Genomic DNA, 21,202 nt, shown 5'->3' with positions numbered 1-21,202 from the left:
ACCCCGCATCAATCTATACATCTTATTTGACAAACTTCCTGTTCAAATATTTGACCATTTAAAAAATTGAGTTATTTTCTTATAAGTTATTTTCTTATGAGTTATTTCCTTAATGAGTTTCGAGAGTTCTTGATATATTCTGGATCAAAATCTTCTATCAGTTATATGCATAGCAAATATTTTTTTCCAGTCTGTGGCTTAAATGGTGTCTTTCAAAGAGCAGAAATTTTGATAAAGTCCAATTTCTCAGGGTTTTAAAAAATGGATTATACTCTTCCTATCATACCTAAGAAACCTTTGCCTAAGTCAAGGTCACAAAGATATTTTCTTGCTGGAGTTTTATTATTTTCAGATTTTACATTAAGGTTTATGATCCATTTTGAGTCCATTTTTGTATGTGGTATAAGGTATGAATTGAAATTCTTTTTGCAAATAGATTTTCAGTTATTTGGGTACCATTTGCTGAAAAGATTAGCCTTTCTCTGCTGGATTGCCTCTGCATCTTTGTCAAAAATCAGTTATATATACAGGTCTATTTTTGGATTCTCTAATCTATATTCTGTTGCATGTGTCTATTTTTCTGTCATTGTGCCGTTTCCCCACTGTCTTGATTACTGTAGATTTATAATAAGTCATGAAATCAGGTAGTCTTTAGTCTTTCGATTTTCTTCTTTTTCAAACCTGTTTTGGTTTTTCTAGGTCCTTTGTGTTTCTGTATGAATTTTAGATTGGCTTGTCAATTTCTACAAAAAAGCCTGCTGGGCTTTTGAGCGGGATGGAGATGAATCTATAGATTTAGGGAGAAATGATGTCTGAGTCTTCCAATCCATGAACGTGCGTATCTCTCCATTTGTTTCAGTCTTCTTTAATTTCTCTCATCAATATTTTATAGCTTTCAGCAGGTATTATACATTTTTTGTCAGATATGTCCCTAAGTATTTCATATTTTTTATCCAATTGTAAATGATATTTTTATTTAAATTTCAGCTTTTTGTTGCTAGTGTGCAGAAATGCAATTGATTTTTACCGAGAGCTTGTGTCCTTTAACCTTGTCAAAGTCACAAATTAGTTCCAGTAGCTCTTTGTGAATTTCGTCAGATTTTCTACATAGACAATCATGTTGTCTGGGAATAAAGACAATTTTACTTCTTCCTTTCCAATTCGGATGCTTTTTATTTCTTTTCTTGCCTCATTGAACTGACTAAACCCTCCAACACCATGCTGAGTAGACGTGGTCAGAGCAGACATTCTCCTTGTCTTTTTCTTGATCACAGGGGGAAAGCATTTGGGTTTTCACTATTAAGTATGATGTTAGCTGTTGGTTTTTTTGGAGATGTCCTTTTTCAGGTTGGGCAAACTCTTTCCTATTCCTGGTTTTCTGAGAGTTTTCATGAAGAGTGGATGTTGGGTTTTGTCAAACATTTTTTCTGCATCTATTGGGATAATCATAAGGTTTGTCTATTTTAATTTGTTAATATGGTGAATGACGTTATTGATTTTCAAATGTTAAACCACTCTTGCACTCCTGGGATAAAACCTCACTTGGTCAGGACCTATTATTCGTTTTATGTATGGTGTTGCGTTCAATCTGCTAAAATTTCCTGAAGAATTTTTGCGTCTATGTTCCTGAGGGCTATTGGCCTGTATTTTTTTTTCCTTGTAGTGTCTTTGTCCAGTTTTGGTATCAGGGTAATCCTGGCCTCATAGAATATGTTAGGAAGTATTTCATATTCTTCGATTTTCTGGAAGAGTTTGTGTAGAATTAGTGTTAGTTTTTCTCTAAATATGTGGTAGAATTTATCAGTGTAGCCGTCTGGGCCTAGAGGTTTCTTGTAGGAAGATTTTTAACTGTTAGGTCAATTTCTTTAATAAATATGGTGTTATTCATGTTATCTATTTCTTTTTGAGTGAGCTTTGATATTTAGTATTTTTCGAAGAATTTGTCCACCTCCTCTAAACTGCCAAGTTTATTGGCATAAAGTTGCTCGTAATATTCCCTTATTAGCCTTTTAATGTCTGTAGAATTTGTAATGGTGTCATCTCTCAAATTTCTGATACTGTAATTTGTATCTTCTCTCTCTATTGATCTTCCTAAAGAACCAGCTTTTAGTTTTGTTAATTTTCTCTATTTTTCCATTTCATTGATTTTTGCTCTGATCTTTATTATTTCTTCTCCTTACTTTGGGTTTAATTGCTCTTTTTCTGGTTTCTTAAGTTAGAAGCTGAAGTCATTGATCTGAAATCTTCTTCTCTTCTAATATATGTGTGTAGTTCTATACGTTTTTTTTCCCTGAGTACTGCTTTAGCAATATCCTACAAAAATTTGATATACTGTGCTTTTATTTTCTTTTAGTTCAAAGTACTTTTTAATTTCCCTTTTCATTTCTTCTCTGACCCATGGATTATTGAGAAATGAGTTACATAGTTTCCACATATTTGGGGATTTTCCAGAGGTCTTTCTGTTACTGGTTCTAATGTAATTCGATTGGGGTCAGAGTACATACTTTGTATGACTTGAATCCTTTTAAATTTATTGAAACTTGTTTTATAGATGAGAATATGGACTGTCTTGGTAAATATTCCACGTGTGCTTGAAAAGAAAGTGCGTTGAGCTTTTGTTGAGTGGTGTGTTCTGTAAATGTCAGTTAGGTCAAGAGAGTTGACGGTGCTGCTCGAGGCTGCTGTCTCCTTACTGTTTTCTGTCCACTTATTTTATTAATTATTGATCAAGGGATATTGACATCTTTGCATATGACTGTGGATTTGTCTATTTTTCCTTGCAGTTCTATCATCTTTTGTTCCATGCATTTTGAAATCCTGTTATTAGGTGAATAAGTGTTTAGAATTGTTATTTCTGTTGTTGAATTGACTTGTTTGTCGTTATGAAATGACTTTTTTTGTGCTCATTAATATTCTTTGTTTTAGAATCTACTTTGCCTGATTTTAATATGCAGTTTCTCTTGACTAGTGTTAACGTGGTATATATTTTTCCAACCTTTTGTTTTTAACCTATTTGTGTCTGTATATTGAAGTATATTTCTTGTAGGCAGCAAATAGTTGGGTTTCCTCAACTTCGAGAGTCTGCCAGGCTCTGTCTGGATCTCCCCTTCCTGGGCCGTGACCAGAACTCTTCAGGCAGGAATGGGGTCGTTTGGTTTCCCACCTCTCAGGATCGGGGCTTGGCTAAGGTGACCTGAGGGTGGCCCCATCGTGCAAAATTTAAGAAGGTAACCACTCACAGACACATAGCTTTGAGAGTGGATGCCTCGTTAAATGCTGCAGCCTCTTTAAATTTTGTCCCTCTCTCTTAAGACACCCCCCTTTGAGCGGTGCACTAACAGGGTTGGCACCTGAGAGTCAGTCCTCCTTTAATTTTGCACTTTAGGGACCTCGCTCAGCTCACCTGTGTCCCAGCTCTGCCAACAGATCACTGTCCTTCATTATCTGACATCCAGTGTCTTGGAAACCATCTAAAAAAATTTTTTTTTCTGGATTTTTGATTATTTCAACTGGGAGTGTAAATCCAGTCCCTGTTACTCTATCTTTTCTGGAAACAGAAGTCTAGACTTCTTCTTTATGAGGTTAAAAAAATCCCAGATATAGAGCTACCTGCCTGCAATACAAGCGTTTTCAGGCTTCCCTGAAAAGAATTTAGCAAAAGATTGGTCTTCCTTCATTCAGCCATCAGTGAGCACCTACTGTTTACCATGTGCTGGGCTGGGAGCTGCAGATAAAACCAAGTAAGATGGTGTCGGTCCAGCAGTTGCTCATAGCTGGCTCCTGTAGCACTGTTAGATCGGCTCTTTCAGACCATGCATCACCTGGGACATGGGCCAGAGAAGGCGGAGAGCCAGAGAAAGTCAGACCTAGAGTGGGGAGACCATCTCTACTGAGTCTCATGCCCAGAGTGGTTCAGGGGCTCACTTAAGCTCACACAGTTAATCAGTAGTAGTCAGTTGATACATAGTCTATTTTGAGAGATAAGGAGGAGGGACCCAACCCCAAATACCTTCCATCAATGCCAGTCACCATGACTGAAGTCCCGCCATTCGAGGCTTACTCACTGAGGGCAGGGACCAGGCCTTATTCATGTTTGCATTTCTCAGTGTTAGCTCAGAGCCTGCTATGTGGTAATCAATAGATGAGAATGAATGAATGAACGAAAGGTAAATGTTAAAATGATCAAGATGCCTCTGGAAGGTGATGTAGGTTATCGTCAGATGGGGATGGGGAGACTCTTAAGAGCAAGCCCACAGCCAGGACCCGTGATGGGAAGGCAATGTGGTGTGGTCCATGAGGTCTCTGACTGTCCTAGAGCTTCATCCAACTAAGGCGACTCTCAAGGCCTCTTTCAAACTCAATTTCCTCATCTGTGTGACAGAGATCTGATCATGCTTCCTTTAAAGAAGGATGTCAGGTTCCAACGGGATGAAGTATGTTGGGGGCCTGGCAAGAGAAAACCCTCAAGGAATGACAGGTATTGTTAGTCTAGTGTCCTGGGAACAGCAGGTGGGAGTGAGGGAAGGCTGCTAGATGGCAGAGACCTTGCAGACAGTCCTGTGAGGTAGCAGGAAGACAGCAGGCTGCTCTGCTCAACCTGTGTATTTACAGAAGCTCAGATGTTACCACCCTCATTATCCAAAAGCCCTTCCTAAGCTCGGCATTGCACATAGATGTGCCGGGCAGTGCCCATAAACCCTGCAGACACAGCCCTGCTTTGTCAGGTCTTACATCCAAGGCAGTTCCCTTTGAGAAAGATGGGATAAAAATGTTAAAGCTGTGTATGATCAGGTGACAGCCAGTTCACACCATGTAGGGTGGAGAGAAAGACCGTTTCCCCGTGACGGGCCGGTCCGAGGAGTCAGGGTGGGGCTTCCTTGTCCAGCCAAGTGGAGCGAGAAGGTGCCGTGTGCTCTGCCTTGTCCAGGCTCTGTTGCCCGGAGTTCCTTCCTGAGGCCAGAATGGTCTCGCAGCTCTGGGCTCACAGCTCTTGACAGATCTGTAGTGGGGGATGTTGGCTGAAATCGTCGGTGGCTTTGGAATCGTGGTGAAGCTGAGCCCGAGGTCCAGCCTCTGACAATCAGTGACGCTCACCTGGCGATGCAGGGACTTTCCACCTTTTTCTGACCGTGGACACAGGAGACGTGATTTAGGGCTTCGCTTTCTTCAGTTCCTCACAAAATACATTACAGTGCGTATCTATGTCTTTAAGTTCCAATATTATCATATATTTAAAATTTGTGATTACTAGACAACTTCCAGAGACTCTTCAGATGGAAAAAATCCAAGGATATTGCTATTTCCATTTATCACATTAACCCAATTTTTCGTTAATAATATTTTATTATTTTGAAATGTCACAGGCTTACAGACTGTCAGGGCCATAAGGGACCTTAAAGACAAACGGGTCCAGTCTTCTCATTATACTGATGAGGAAACTGAGGCCCAGATAGGTACTGACTTGTTCAAGGCCACCTAAGCAGCAGCGGGGTCTGGACCAGAAGCCAGACTCTGTGTGCCCTCTTCCAGGATGTCACATTGCAGTGCACCCTCTGAAAAGACTCCTTGAGGGCCTTTAAGAATCTGGTTGAGGCGTATGATTTGTGAATCTATGTTGGCTGAAGACAGCCTTGGGTGTCACAGAACCAGGCCTGGCAAGTCCCCTACGACAGGGAGCTCCTTGAGGACAGGCTGCCCCTCCTCATCCATCACTTGCTGTGCTTAGGGCCTCTGCAGAGGTCCGCAGCGTGGACTAAGGGCTCACTAAGAACTTGGGAATTGCGAGTGATGCACGAGAGAGTGCATCTGAGTAAGGGGAGTTCTCCACCTTGGCAGTGCTGAGGAGTCAGGACAGTATGGGGTTAAGATCAAATACAAGTTAGATGACCTTGCATTTAAATCTCAGCTTTTGCACTAACTTGCTCTGTGGCCTTGGTCAAGTCACTCAACCTCTCTGAGCCTCAGTAAAATGGAGATGATAATCTCTATTTCAGAGGCATGAGAGAAATAAGTGAGAAAATGTATACGGAGACCATGGCATCGTGTCTGCCTCCAAGGAAACACTCAATAAATGGTTTCGGCTCTCTCAGGGTCTGTTTTGTTGTTTGTTTAAATTGGGAGAAATTTTCAGGCTTCCTCTCCCTACCTCTTTTCAATCTGGAAATGTCTGTTTTCTCCCCAACCTCCCCCCTCCCCCTTCTCTTCTCTCTTTGATGGGCTGGCTGATCTATTGGCCATCATGGCACGTTTCCCCCTGTCCTGAGCTTTTGCGAATTAAGAGGTGGTTGCTGAGAGATGCCGGGCACAGGGGTGAGTGGGTCTGGCCTTCCCTCTTGTTCTTTTTCAGACTCACTCCATCCCTACCACACCCACTTCTCTCTCTCATCTTCCATGTTCAGGTTCTAAAAAGCCTTGAAGAAATTGACAAAGCTGGATGGCTACCCCTGAGAGGAGAGTGGTCTCTAGACCCCAGCGACCTGGCCGGGGACCGAAGGGGAGCAGGGCCTGCCTGGGTTCCCTGGACGACCTGGAGTGTAAGGACACCCAGGAGCTGGCACCGGGAGAGCTGGCCATGCTGAGGAAGGCACAGGAGTTCTTCCAGACCTGTGATGTGGGGGGCAAGGGCTTCATTGCCAGGAGCGACATGCAGGTAAGAGGGCCCAGCTGGGCCTGCCCGCCAGGAATGCCCAATGGCCTGTGTCTCCCTGTCTCGGGTTAGGGCTTGCCCTATTGGTGATGACATCTTTAGCAGAAAAGATGCACCATCTGCCCTGGAAGGAGGTGTCAGCCCAAACTTACTGGGAACCGGTTGACCTCCGTTCGTTCTCTTCCTGGCCTTTACTTGCTGTCACACGTGGGGTTGTTGCCCCTCTCTGACTCAACAACTCCCCAGATTGTAGAAAATAGAGATAGCAACATAAAGACTTAAGAAAGACGCGGTGAAGAACCTTCTGAAACAAAGGTGGCAAGCACTGTCATGTTGCTTCGTAATAAAGCTCCGAGCTGTGCCAGAGTCACCCCTGCGAGGTGGCAGGTGCGCCTTAGGGACAGGGCAGTGTCAGTGCGACGGCCCTGAGTGGGGGCACTTGTGGAGCTCATCGCATTTGTCCCTCATCCCCAAACCCAGCTGCACCCAAGCCCCTCGTAAGCACGTCCAGAGAGAGATGGAGGGTCTTCAGCGCACGCCATGGCCGAGCACAGGGCTCAGCCAAGTTCTGGAAAGGGCCTAGGCTCAGTGTCTTTGTCTTGTGGGCCATGCAGTCTCTCTCATGGCCGCTCAACTCTGTGGGGGAGCACGAGCAGCTCCAGGCAGCTAGTTTTTCAAAATCCACTGAATTTGGGCGATGAAGTGTGGACCCTCATTAGTGTCAGCCCTGCGTCTGCTCGCGTGTGTGAGCTGCAAGGCGTGGAGGCTGAGGAGTGGGCCGTGTGACCTGGGTGAACAAACGGCCCCACAGGACGGTGTCTTCAGCCTTCTCCCAGGGCTCCACACCCTGCAGGAGTTTTACAAGTTGCGGGACAAGGCCTGGGAACAGAGCCAGCTTAGCCCACAGGTAAGTGCAGGCCACCCTTGTTTTCACTTGACCCCCCAGTGAATTTCTGTCGCTGGAACTCCTTCGCAAAGGCTCATTTTGCATAGAAGGCCGGACTCTGTGTCTGAGGGAAGCTCTGGCAAGCCGCTGTCTGAGGCCCTCCTAGCTTCCGCTCACAGGCCTGTGGGAGTGCTGGTTCTAATGGCATGCGCACCTTTCCATGATCTCTTCTAGAAAGAAAGAAAAGGGAATCCACATTTATTGAGGGTCAACTCTGGGCCACACGCATGGTGCAGCTTGGCACTCTCACTGTCCTTGTCCCAGTCCACCGTCCTTGGAGCCACTCTTTAAGGAAGGGAGGAAGACGCACGGTGAATTTAAACTGTGGAGTATAGATCGTTAAAGAAGTCATTTGTGTTTGACTTGTAATGAAGTCCGGAGCATCAAGTCCCAGAGAAACCAGCTCAGCTCATGCCCCCTCAGTCCCGGCTCCTGACCCAGGCAAGAGGCAAATGGGAGGGACAGCTCACTCAGCAGACACTTGTGCCTCCGTGGCAAGTTTTTCTTCCAGCTACTTAGTTTTCTGAAGCGTCTGTGTACCTGTGGACCATGAAGCATTTACATTTTCAATTCTTCACGCTAAGAAAGTGCTACCGAGAGAGAACAGAGTACACCATTAAAGCACTGTCTCGCTGCTGCCTTCCTCAGTCACGTCTGGAGAAGGATAGGCTGGAAGGAGAAACGTGAAAAAGTCACCCTCTCATAGTCGACCCTGGCCTCTCTGTGGAGAGCCCACATGTCCCTTGGTCCTCCTGGTCACAGCCCACAAACATCTGCCTGTGGCTTGTCGCCCCCACACGTAGCTGCTTTGTGGGATGGTCACTCCTTTTGGTTGGTGGCCATCTCCTTGGACCTGGCCTCCACCACCTGTCTCACCTTCAGCTCCCAGCACAGCCGCATGGGAACTGGAAGGAGCAGAGCTCCAAGTGTGCATGCACGCACTAATTCGGCCCCTGGAGAGGCCCTTTAAAGCAGAGAATGGCTCTCAAGGGAGGGGAGGCTCTGGGCCATGAGGGAGGGAGAAGCTAGGCGGCTGGAGGAGGCAGGTGGAGAAGCAGAGTTGGAACACTACTATGGGGAGCTTGCTGTCCTTTTGGAAAAGGAATGAGAGAGTTAGCCCCGCCCCTAGGGCTCTTGTCCTTCTCGCCCCTCATTACCAAGTCTCCATTTGCAGAGTGAGAGGGACTTCCTGTCGTCTGAGAGCCGGGGGAGTCTGCCACGTGGTCTGAACCCCACAGTGTGTAGCCAGCCCACCCTGACAGAGCAGGGACCACAGAGGAAAGGAGCAGGGCCAGGAGAAGCTGTTTCTCTTTGGGGTCCCTGGAGGAACCTGAGGTGGCCGCCTGAGGGCGGGGTGCAAGCTGCCCCGTGCGCAGGCTCTGCGTGTGGATGTTCTGCTCCGGGGACGCAGCTGGTGGACTCTGAGCCATGCGAAGACAGTGCAGGTGGCAGTTCGAGAGGTCTCAGCCCTACCCGCGGCCCCTTGGACTGCACACCATCCTCCGCGGGGAACCTCTCTGGGTTCCCTGGGGTCCCTCCAGGTGGAATTGGAGCAAAGATTGGTGCAGTCCCCTAGAAAAGCAGAGTCGTGGGGCCAGGGCCCCTGGTGGAAAGTCAGTCCTGCCTCAGAGGGCAAGATGGACAAGAGAGGGCCAGGCCGGGAGGGCGTGAAGGCCCTTCAGCTGGGAGAGGGGGATAGGGCAGGGTGGACAGAAGTCCCTCTGAAGAATCCTAGGGCCTCAGAAATCCTGTCTCCCTGATTCCCAGAGGCGTGAAATGATTACCTCCCAATTCCAAGGACCTTCCTCCCAGCGCTGCTGGGGTTCCTGGCTTGGCCGGGCTGCTAAGAATCGTTTAGGAGTCGGCAGATCTGCCAGACCTGGTCTGCTGCCTGTTTCTGTAGAGTTTTACTGGAGGCAGCGCGCGCTCACTCACATCTTGTCCGCGGGAGCTTTTACACCGCGCTGCAGAGGTGAGCGGTGGTGACAAAGAGCCAAGGGCCTGCCAAGCGTAAAGTATGTGCTGTTTGGCCCTTCCCAGAAAAGCTTAGCTGACTCCGGACTTAGGGTAACAAGAAGACGTTAAGGATTTTTGTGGTAAATTGACCAAGTTTTAATCCTGAATCTGCAACTTACTAGCAGTGTGCATTTCTGTAGGTCTCTTAACCCCTCTGGGCTGCAGCTTCTCATCCGTGGATGATTTATAGCTACCCCTCAGCCCTGGCAGAGAGTGAAATAAGCTTATGCATGTAGAGCCCTCAGCCTTGAGACCCCGCCCTGGAAATCCCTCCACAGCCCTGATCTGTGGGGGTGCTCATACCCTGTGTTAGCCAGTCCTGGTGTCTTCCACACTGTAATTTTTAAAAATTATGGTAAAATAGACATAACATAAAATTTACCATCTTGACCATTTTTAAGTGTCCAGTGCGGTGGTATTCAGCACATCGCATTGCTGTGCCACCGTCACCACCATCCATCTCCAGAACTCTTTTCATCTTGCAAAACTGAAGCTTTAGACCCATTAAACAGTAACTCCCCACTCCCGCCTCCCTCCAGCCCCAGGCAACCACTGTTCTTTCTGTCTCTATGAATTTGACTACTTTAGGTACCTCATATAAGTGGAATCATACAGCGTTTGTCCTTTTGTGACTGGTTTATTTCCCTTAGCACAATGTCCTCAAGGTTCATTCACGTTACAGCATGTGACAGGATTTCTTTCCTTTTTAAAGGCTGAATAATATTCCATTGTACCTGTATACCACTCTGGTTCATCCATTCATCCGTCAATGGACACTTGGGTTGCTGTCACACCCTTGAGTATGAATAATGCTGCTATAAACATAGGTGTACAAATACTCTTCAAGGCCCTGCTTTCAATTCTTTTGGGTAAATACCCAGAAGTGGAACTGCTGGATCATATGGTAATTCTATTTTTAATTTTTTGAGGGAATCGCAATTCTGTTTCCCATAACGGCTGCATGGTCATCCTGTAATTTTAAGTGCAAGTCATCAGTCCTCCTTCAGAGATAAAAAAAGGGCATTTCTGCTGGATAGGGCCCTTCCATTGGTATCTAGCTGGTGCTATTCGTGTTTGTGTCCATGAGTGAGGCTATTTTGCCTCTTAGAGGACATTTGATAGTGTCTAGAGACGTTTTTGATTGAAACGACTAGAGAGGGAAGTGCTACTGGCATCTTGTAGGTAGTGTCCAGGGATGCTGCTAAATATCCTGTAACGCACAGGACAGCTCCTCTCCCCCTTCCCCCAGCAGAAAATTCTCCATTCCAAGAAGACAACAGTGCAAAGGGTGGGAAACCCTAGTCTACACCAAGCAATCAGCCTGAACCGAGCACATCGAGGCACAAAGCCAGATAAAGGTAGATCCTGCCTCCTGGACCTCGTGTCCTCGTCCTGAAGGTGTGTGGTGTGGCTGAGCTAGGCCACCAAGAAGAGAGTGGCTGGTGCTAGAACAGAGGTCTGAACCGGAGGCTGTGGAAGCCCTGAAAGGAGGGAGACCATGATTCTGGCTGTAAAGATGGCTTTCTCCTAGTTTTCTCTTTAATGAGAAATGTAGACATGTTTGAAGCTGTGCAACCATTCCCTTTAAGCTACACGAGGCATATTACCGGGCTGGTGACCAGGAAGGTAGAGGGGTCTGGCTGGAGTGCAGCAGAAGACATCGTTTTTCCAGGGCTCTGGGAGCCAGGGCCCTCAATACTGCTGCTACAGGATTGCTTCCTGTTCCAGGTCCTGGAAAATCCCCAGTTTACGAGACCTTGCTGAGAATCAGCAGTAGTGCTGGTTCAGGATCTGGAGTGTGTGAGGTCTCCCCCAGCGCTCCGTAGACAGTTCAGGATCCCCTGCCATCACTCGTAGTCACTCATTTACTCATTCATTCGTTTAGCAAGGATCTAAATACTTGATGGTTGTCAGCACTGGGCTAGATCCTGGGACATAATAGTAAAAATGAATGGGGTCCCTGTTCTCAGGTCTCCCAGTCCACTGAGGGAACAGACAGCGATCAACTCATTGCATCTATCGGTATGTGAAATACAAGCTGAGATAAGACGTATGAAGGAGAGAAGGTGTTTGGGGAGCTGTATAACCACAGAGGCTTCCTGAGGAAGCGATGTTGAGAGTGAAGAAGGAATTCAGAGTTATTGAAGGCGGTGGAGGGAGGCAGTGTTTAAAGGAGCCAAGGAGCTCCTCTAAAGAGCTGCTTGGGCTGTGGACGGTATGGACAGGGCCAGCTGACTGCTTCCTCATCTCTCTTCTCCCCTGCTTGCTCTTCCAGAGGGGAGAGGAAGAGAAACAGATCTCTGGGAGGCTAGAGAGATTCTGGGGGGAGGTGGGGAGGTGTGGAATGGCAGTGCAGAATAGGAAATTCTAGAGTGAACACACTGGGGAACCGTGAGATCATAGCTGAGCCCTGAGTGGGAAATCAGTTCTTCATTCCAGCTCTGGTCTCCGCTGTGACTTCAGGCAAATCTCCGAGCCTCGCAGGCTGTCTGCGCAGTGGAATAAATAGTCTTGTCTCTCTCCACCCTGGTTACCTCACTTATTTAAAAATGTACACAGCACCAGGTGCCCAGGGGACAAGACCAGAATAAGTTGGTTTTACATGGCTCTGCAGACCCTGACAAGAAAGATAAATAAGAAGTAATTATGGTTATTAAGACTAAAGGATTTTTCAAGTAGAGCCAATAAAGAGAGGTTAAAGAATCTGGCAGGTGCAGCTGCAGAGAAGGCTGAAGGAGCGCTCAGTACTAATTTGCCAAGATGTGAAGAGTAAGAATGATTTGGAGGATATACTACTGCTTTCACCATCTTCACTGACACCAGAGAGAGGAAACCACCTTGACATGCAGACAAGAAGGGCTGGAATCAGATAATAGGAAGGCTTTGTGGTTGGAAGCGTTAGATGCAGCAATGGTGCCGAAGGTCGGGTATGACCTAGCTGTTCCCGGTTCACACTAGTAAGAGAAAAGGCGTCCTTATCCAGGGTGGTTTGGGTAAAAGGCAAATTGAGGGTCCCACTGACCTCTGCAGTTTCCTTCCAGCCCATTTCTAGCTCCAGCACAGAGTGAGAGAGCACATTTTAGAGCAGGTTCAGCAATCCTAGGCTGAGAGTGAGGAGAGAGGCAGGATTTCCCACGGACAGGACTGGAATCTGAGTCGGACAGGAGCCTGGGTTTTCACCCGACCTCCAGTGTCATCCCTTTGCTTTCAAAAGGAGCTAATAGACTTCCTGCTTGCCAGATTGACTCCCTCCTCACCGCACCTTCTCTTACTGTGGCTTCTGAGACAGCTGCTTTATGGATTGTTGGTAAACCAGAGATTCGACTGTATGCTAAGCAGATGCGCTTCTAGAATCTTTGCACACACTCTCACTCCCCTTCATTTTTTAAAAAGCTCATTCATATTTAATTCAGTTCTTCTAAATGGCTTCCACATCATTCTATCTTCCTGCTTTGTAATGCATCATAGTTTCCCTTAATGCACATATTTGCCAAATTAAACTTTATGGCTTATCAGTTAGAAGATTGCCATAGGATCAAGCCAAGTGTTCTTGCAAGTTGTGTTATGGGCTGTCACACCTGCCAGCTCTTTTTTATTGTTCAGATGGGTACATATCTTCCTTTCTTTGGCCCTGTATTCAGTGTCTTCGGCTGTCACTCACTTCCACACTGGAAATTTTGTACAATTGTCCCTTGGGTAACTAGGAGGAAGTGGGAAAGTCAGCTGGAATATAATGAACTCCCTTGGGAAGTCCTCTTTTGGAGACTTACGTTTTTAGGGTATAAGAGGACGCTTGCTTCAACTATGCAAATTGGCCTTGGCCTGGGGCTACTGCGCGGCAGGCAGAAAGCTGGAAGAACGCATCAACAGCTCAGCCACTCTTCTCCTCATCCCTTCAGCTGGTCCCTGCCCTTCCATCCTCGTGTGGTCCTAGTCAGCCCAGGACTCACGGCCAGTGTTTATTTATGACCTCCTCACACCATCTTGTCCACTTCCCTTTTGAAACACAAATACTCCTGCGGGATTGGCACCTCGAGCCAGCAGGGAGCAGGAATGGCATACAGCCTGGTGTGGTAGGTACAGGTCACTCAGAGGGAACAGGGGGCCTATCCGGCATCCCCCCAGAGGTAAAGCACTGACAGGTATGTCCATAGAAACTTAGAAATGTGGTGCTCGGGCCCTGGGACATGAGTGGCCTCCATCAGGGAAGACCTCTGGGAGTGTGACCCACAGCTGCATCGCAACAGAGGAGGCAGCACGGCAGAGGAAGGGGCTTGGGAGAAAGACCAGGTGAGAAACCCGGCTCTGCCACACTCCCCAAGTGCCCTTGGTGGTCGGTGGATCTCTCTCTCGCTCTGCCTCCCTACTGCTTTTTATTGAATGTGTTCTCTGTGCCAGGCACTGAACCGTGCTCTTGACGTTCGTTATCTCATTTAATTTGACAACACCACATGTGGAAGTGTTATCCTGCAACAGTATTCAGTCCTTTATAGTTGTGAAGGGCGCCGGCTTTGGAATCAGACCTGGATTTGACTCCTGGCAGTCATTTACTGTCTAGGTGACCTTGAGATGGGTCATTTAACTTCACACTCCATCTATAAAATGGGGGTAATAATGCCCACCTCAAAGGATTGTCATGAGAATTAAATGCAAATACATACAGAGAGATGTAGATAAATATATCAATAAATAGATACATAGGTATCTATTTATTTATTTATAAATCACCTGGCAGATTGTCTAGCACATTAGTAGGCACCCCATAAATGGTAGATGTCCTATTATTCAAAGGAGGAGAAGGGTGGAAAAGTGGTCTTCAGAAGCTTGCTTCTGGCTTTTGTAGGACAGGGCCAGCTCCTGACATTTTTGGCAGAAAGCCCTGAAGCCCAGGGCAGCCCCCGTGATCAGCAGGGTGTTGACCAGGGTCGTCTGGATTGCCTTCAGAGGCTCCGTGAGGAGTTGCCGCTCAGCCTGGAGGACCTGGAGGATGTGTTTGATGCCCTGGATGCTGATGGCAATGGCTTTCTGACCCCAGAGGAGTTCACCACTGGATTTAGTAAGTTCTGATGGACGCTGGGGCCCCAGGGTTATAGGTCCACCTAAAGCTATATAAGGAGCACCCCTGCCCCACAGATCTGAGGGTCAATGTGGCACAAGCTTTCCTGCCCTCCTAAACTTCCAGGCTCTGCACTATTTGGGCCTCTTTTCGCATGTCCACCTTGGCTGCTCACACCACTGCTCTCCCAGTGCCCACCGTACTGTCACTGCCGAGTCCCCTGCCCCCTGAGAATGGCAAGGGGAATGCAGGGAAGCTCTGGCGGAAGGCTTGACATCAAAGGGTGAGCTGAGATGAGATCTCCAGCCTCTCATTCTCTGCCTTGATACCAGTGGACAGCAAAGTGGCATGACTGCATGACGCACTTCAACCTGAGTCCAGCTGAGTCTCCCAGGTTGAGGGTTCCAGCTGTCAGAGGACTTTCTGGAGGGTTTGAAGAGACCATTCATTCTCAAGGTAGCCAGGAGGAAGGAGAACTGAGATTCCTGAACAAGATAAAGAAACCAGACACACCGTCAGATCAGATATTGATCAGATATTGATCAGCACAGGTACTGGTCAGATAAGAGGCAAGTTTTACCATACATCTGCCTCATATAAGGTACCATATCGTTTCCTTAAAAGTCTCTGATGCCTTTCCTGACCTTCAGGGACTTAGAATTCACTTGGCAGGATAAGACAGGTTGCTGGGTTACTAGCCAGGAGAAGTGTGGAGAAAGTGCGCCTGAAACTGTTAAGTAACTTGTGAGTGCAAAGGACGGTGACAGTGGTGGTCTGGGTGACCAGGTGATAGCATGGAATGTGGGCAGGCAGGCTGCAGGAGTGCGATGGAGGGAAAGGTGTTGTTTAGAGAAGAAATCAACAGAGATGGGTTCTAAGCCTTGAGTTAAAGAATTGAGGACCACAAAGATGCCATAGTACCTGTCATGCATTCTGCCTTCCCCAGGTTCTAGCATTTCTGGCAGAATCTCATGGAAGTGGGAAAGACACAAAGTCAGGATCATGGTATCCAAGGATCTTTGCCCCCAATAGGGGGTTTCCCTTTTTTTTCTTTCAGGAAAACCTCAAGTGATTCCTGGCGCCTGGAAAGCTGAGGTTTTCCTGGGTGAGTATTGCCTAATTTAGATTCTTGTGCCCTGCATCCTCCAGGCCACTTCTTCTTCAGCCAGAATAAGCCAAGTCAGGAAGATGCAAGTGAACAGGCGGCCCAGCTCCAGGAAGAGAAGGTCTATCAGTCCAGAGGGGAAGAGGATCTGGGTGACATGGGCGAGGATGAGGAAGCCCAGTTCCAGATGCTGATGGACAAACTTGGAGCCCAAAAGGTTTTGGAAGAGTAAGTGGCCACAGTGGTTTGGGGGATGGAGCCCAGCCTCGGAGCAGCCTCCTCATCTGCCCACCTCCACCATTAACATTCCTTAAACACTCTGCCGGGCTCCACACTGAGCCTGCCTGGAGACGCGCTGGCTACAGCCTGAGACTCGCCGCCTACAGCCTGCACTCTGCAGTGGCCTGTCTGTGTGTCTAGGGCTCTGTGTCTGCTTTTTACATTTTTTCATGGGAAGCACTCCTATCCCCCTGCTCTCCTGCTCTGTCCTCACCTGCTGCTGTATCCACACAACCCTTGCCTCAGCCCTGCTCCCAGGTGTGCTCACCCATCAGAGGGCTGGGAGAGGCCTTGAGGGTTTTTCGGTGAGTTTTGCCTAAGCCTTCCCATCACCATCAGCTCTGCTGGAGGCAGCCCTGGGTCTCAGGGCTGCGTGCATGCCAGCTCCGCACCATGGTGTGCTCCTGGCAAAGGCCCTTCGGGTGGACGCTTTGCACATTGTATCCCTGAGCCACACCAAACCTCTTCAGGAAGGTGAGGTGGGAAATTCACCAGTTTTTACCAGCCTGCCACTTGGATAATCAATAGCTCAGCTGGAAATTTTAGATGGCTGGAACTTCACATGAAATGTAATACCTCTGTTTTGTTTTGTTTTGTTTTTCCCAAAAAGTGCTTTGGAATAAAGAGACGCATGGATCTAAGCCCTGACATTTAAAGTGAAGTGAAATGAAATGAAATCAGACATTAAAATAAAATAAAAATAAAAAATAAATGAAATGAAAAAGTAAATAAAATAAAAAAAACATAACATAGCATAATGTAAAATTAAATTAAAATAAAATAGTAAAAAGACGTTGTAGCTAATAAAACCAGACACTGGCCTGAGAAACCTAAGCTGCTGTCTGCCCCGTTTTCCCGTTGCCTTTTGCCTTCTCATCTTGGGGTCTGTGGGTCTTGGCTTGGCTGTGAGTTTTGCAAGGGGTGGGGCTGGCCTGATAGTTGGAGCTGGTTGTCCTGAGCTGGGGCAGAGAAGGGACTGTGGTGGAGAATGATAAAGAGGTAGCAAGAGGGAAGGAGCCTAACATGACATCAGGCCAAAGAAGGTCTCTGCAGCTCTATGAATTTTTTCGCAGACAATTTGATAGACTGTGTCAGAGTTGAGAAGCTGGCCGAAGCCGTGCCAGGCCGGGAGGGGACAGGCAGAGGCCTAGGAGAGAGCCCTGTGGGAGGCCCTGCACATGAAGTGAAGTGACACCGGGGGCCATGGCAGCAGCTCTGCTGCAGGCCTGGGAGGGCTGGTGCAGGCGTGGAGCTGCAGAGTGTGCCTTGGGGCAGGTGGGTGGGAAGCTCGTTACTCAGACACCTGATTCAGCTTCTCCAAGGACAAGAGGCCAGAGCACCGGGACCAACTGCCAGTGACGCTGTGAAGCCTGCCCCTGGAGGAAGGGAAGGAGAGGGCGGTGGGGGCTAGCCAAGGCGCTGCAGTGAAGGAGAGGCACCTCTCCTCCGACCCGTCACTTCGGGGCAGCCAGCCTCCTGGCGGGGCTCTAAATCAGAGCTCCCCAGATGTTACTGTGAGGACCCATGCCAGAGGCCTGTGCAGAACTGAGCTGGCATGAGATATCCTGGAGAAGAGAAGGCTCTGGAGAAGGTTTCAAGAGTGGCCTACAAGAACTGATATGCAGAAGATGGTGACCAGCAATTTCCATCCTCAGTGAGGTTAAACAAGGAGGAAGTGGGCTTAAGCTGAAGCATGAGGGTGATGTCACAACTGTGGGGCCCCAGATAAGGAAACAGGAGGCTGTGAGGACTTCAGAGGTCTTTAATAATTTCATGCACCAAAATGGTTTGTGTGTTATTCTGGAAGCAGGGAGGTGGATAGCTTGACCTTCTAGAATCCCTCCCAGCCCTGTACTCCTATATCCTTCCACAAGAAGTAGCCTCGGTAGCCCAGATGTGGTAGACTAAGCAGCTGGACTCCCAGCTGTTCTTGGGGGTCTAGTTGGCTGAGTGGCTTGGCAGCTTAGTGGGCCTTAGCTTGTCTTCATGGAGAGTTGAAAGACTTGTCCCTTCTCCAAATCTGGGGTGAAGCGATGTGGCCACGACTAAGTGGTGCGAGAGCTTTGAAAGAGGGTCAGGTGGGACTGCAGATCTCGCTGGAGGCTCTAGCTAGTTAGCTCCAGGAGGAGGCCAGCAGTGAACAGACAGACCTGGGCTGGCAAGGTGGACCTTGATTTTATAATGCATTTACTTCACGAGGGGAGCACCCTGCCCAAGGGATGGGAGGTCATCGTGGCATCTCCCTGAGACCTTCTATCTTGGAACCCTTTGTGCCATCTCTGTTGTACCCGTACAACAAAGTGGACAGTCATATCATGTTCTGTATGGGGAAAATGGAAGTCATTCTGGAAAGCAGAGGCTCCTTAGCTGCCGTGCTCCTGTTTCCAGATTCCCTCGTGTCACCTCAGTGTTAGGTTTTCAGCAGATGATAAATAGTTGTTGGGTGGATGGACGGATGGATGGATGATCTAGATGAGTTGGTGGATGCTTGGATTGGATGGAGCAAGGAAAGGAAGGAGGGAGGACGAGTGGATAGATGGTGAGATAACTAACTAGAGGTAGGTCCATTTCTCAGTGGGCCTCTCCTCTGCTGGGAGCAGAATGTAACATCTATGCCCCAGGCACACTGCTAACATGGCACTATCAAATATCACTTCTGAGGAAAATTTCTCAAATATAGTGCTTGTTACACAAGGCTTTTATTCTTTATCCTGTGGGTTCCTGGTCATAGCTACCCTCAGATTGTAGTGGTTTTAGAACTTAAGGGCATGCAAATCAGATTGCTCTTGGTCTTAGTTTGATCATTGGCTGTAGATTGTTGAATTGCTCCAGAGAGGGAGAGCAGAGTCTGTGGTATGTGTCTCCTCCTGTTCCTCACCATGCTGGTCCACATGACCCTGTGTGTCTTGTTGCTGCGCGGTGCACACACATGCCCAGGGGACCGGTTTGGGCCGGGGGAGATTTCTAGGCATGTCGCTCTGCATCTTTGTCTCTCTGCCTGCCTCTGTCCCTCTCGACTTTCTATTTGGCTTTCTATCTGTGTACACACATCTTTCAGACCTGCTCCTTCCCTTCCTTTCGCCTGTCAGTCATTCCTGGTGCTACCAGGCTCCAGTGGGGTGCTGCATATTCTCTTCCATTCCCCGCAGTGACAGTTGCTTCTGCCATCCATCAGATAGCACGTCTTTACTTCTCAGCCGTGAGGACTGTCCTTCCTGGGGCGACAAGCTCTCTTCCTTAGCTCCACAGCATTTGTCGCCACATGCCTCCCATCCCCCTCTCTTCTTCCTGGCATTCTGAGATGTTTCCAGCATGTGGCTCTGCCTGCTCAGCACCACCAACCCGTCAAGAAAGACAGGAGAGCAGAAGCAGTCAAGCGCGGCGGTTAAGGAGGCCAACATAGGAGCCAGACAGCCCCAAAGTTGACTCCTGGCTCATCATTTCCCGGCTGAGTGATCTGAGACAGCTCCCTTCACCTCTCTTCGTCTGTTTCCTCATTTGTGAATGGGAGTCATCACAGCGCCTGCCTCCTAGGTTACTGCGAGGAGCTATATGCATAAAGCACCTGGCGTACAGCCAGCACTCAACGTGAGCCACTGGCATCCTTGTCACGATGACGATGATATTGTTTCTGGCCGTCGGTTTCACATCTGGGAACCTCTGTGTTTCCCATAAAGCCTCGTTTCCACACTCCCGCATTAATACCCCGTTCTCTTGCAGTGAGAGCGATGTCAAGCAACTCTGGCTGCAGCTGAAAAAGGACGAACCTCATTTACTGTCCAACTTCGAGGATTTCCTGACCAGAATCTTCTCCCAGCTCCAAGAGGCCCATGAGGAGAAGAATGAACTGGAGTGCGCCCTGAGAAAGTGGGTACCCAGTCTCAGCCTCTCTCTCTACATATGTGTGAAAAACAGAAACACTCAGCCTGCTTTCTCTTATATTCCGTGATGCCTCCTTACTGCTGTCTGCCAGAGTGGGGGCCAGGCCTTATGGCTGTCATAATATATGTATTTTTAAGCCCTCGCTCACATTTATCAGACTCTCACCATATGCTAGCCACTATTCTACATACTTTCTAGGCACTAGATCATTTGGACTATTCCTTATTATCCGCATTTTACAGATGAGGAAGTCGAGGCCCTAAAAGGTTAGTAACGTGCCCCAGAATACACGGCTTGTAAGTGGCAGAGCCGGGATTCAGAGGGAGGTAGTCTGGCCCCTGAGACCAGTTGGAAGACCATGCTACCTGTGTCTGGGCAGTAGGGCCCCAGCATGCTGGACCTACCCTCCAACCCAGGCCTGGCCTTCGGTCCCACTGAGTTTGCCCCCTGCTGACGACTCTCTCTCATCATGGTCTCACGTCTCTCCTGTTAACCTCTTTGTCCCCATGGCCTCTGCGGGTAATGAGTGATTTCTAGGACTCCTCCTTTGCCTAGAGGAGACAGGTCCAGGTCAGTTGAACACCAACACCTGAAGAGGCTGCTTAGGAACGAACTGGAACCAGCCTGTGTGCCGCAAACGTGGGGAGTGGGGGGCAGCCTGGTAGATGGCCATCCACTGGGGGGAACGGGTGTGCCACGGGGGTGCTGTGCTTGTCCACAGCCATCGAGCATATGTTACAGCAGTGAGCTCGCATGTATGACTAAAGACAGGTCGCAATCCTGAAAGTGCCACCGACCCCGGGGCCCAGTTTGGGTAGAGCTTGGAAGCAGGCCGAAGTGGTCCTGCCCCGTGCCCCTGCCACGCTGTCTGGTCCCCGCCTGGACATTCGCACCTGTGCCTTAGGAATCCTCACAGTTCACGGCTGCGCCGTTCCACGGGCCTGCGCCTCGGAGCGCACGCTGCCCAGCACGCTTCCTGGTGCCCAGCAGCACCTCCGGGGGCAGTGTGCCAGAGTCTGTGCTGACACGGCCTTAGAGAGAGCACGCAAGCCCCTGATTTAAGGAGATCACCTTGTGTCTTACTGTGTAGATCGAATATCTCCACCTTGCCCTGAGCTCCTGTGCGTCGTGTGCCTGCCCCACATCTACTCTAACAGTAACTGGTCGAGGTCCATTGGGGATACACAGGTCTGGAAAAAAGGACCTTTAAGACCCTGAGTTATGAGAAAGCTGCAGCCAACTGGTGCTGGAGGAAACACAGCTGGGCTAGAG

At 48.4% G+C, this 21,202-nt stretch overlaps 1 protein-coding gene across 14 annotated transcripts in view; it reads left to right on the top strand.

Annotated features, from left to right (window-relative positions):
- CRACR2A (calcium release activated channel regulator 2A) overlaps positions 1 to 21,202 on the top strand; it is a 129,991-nt gene that overhangs the window by 48,537 nt on the left and 60,252 nt on the right. For all 14 annotated transcript variants that reach the window (XR_011540271.1, XR_011540270.1, XR_011540269.1 and 11 more), the window contains 4 exons: positions 6,399 to 6,649; positions 14,553 to 14,664; positions 15,814 to 15,997; positions 19,769 to 19,915. Coding sequence is in view for 10 of the 14 variants with exons in the window: in XM_070620525.1 (XP_070476626.1) it covers positions 6,434 to 6,649; positions 14,553 to 14,664; positions 15,814 to 15,997; positions 19,769 to 19,915 (659 nt within the window). In the remaining 4 variants the exon portion in view is untranslated. The remainder of the gene's footprint in view (positions 1 to 6,398; positions 6,650 to 14,552; positions 14,665 to 15,813; positions 15,998 to 19,768; positions 19,916 to 21,202) is intronic.

The sequence above is a fragment of the Equus przewalskii genome, chromosome 5, assembly GCF_037783145.1.
Source record: "Equus przewalskii isolate Varuska chromosome 5, EquPr2, whole genome shotgun sequence".
In the NCBI taxonomy this organism is placed as follows: Eukaryota; Metazoa; Chordata; class Mammalia; order Perissodactyla; family Equidae; genus Equus; species Equus przewalskii.
Note: the sequence above shows the minus strand (reverse complement) of the source record. Positions and strands in the feature narration are given on the sequence as shown.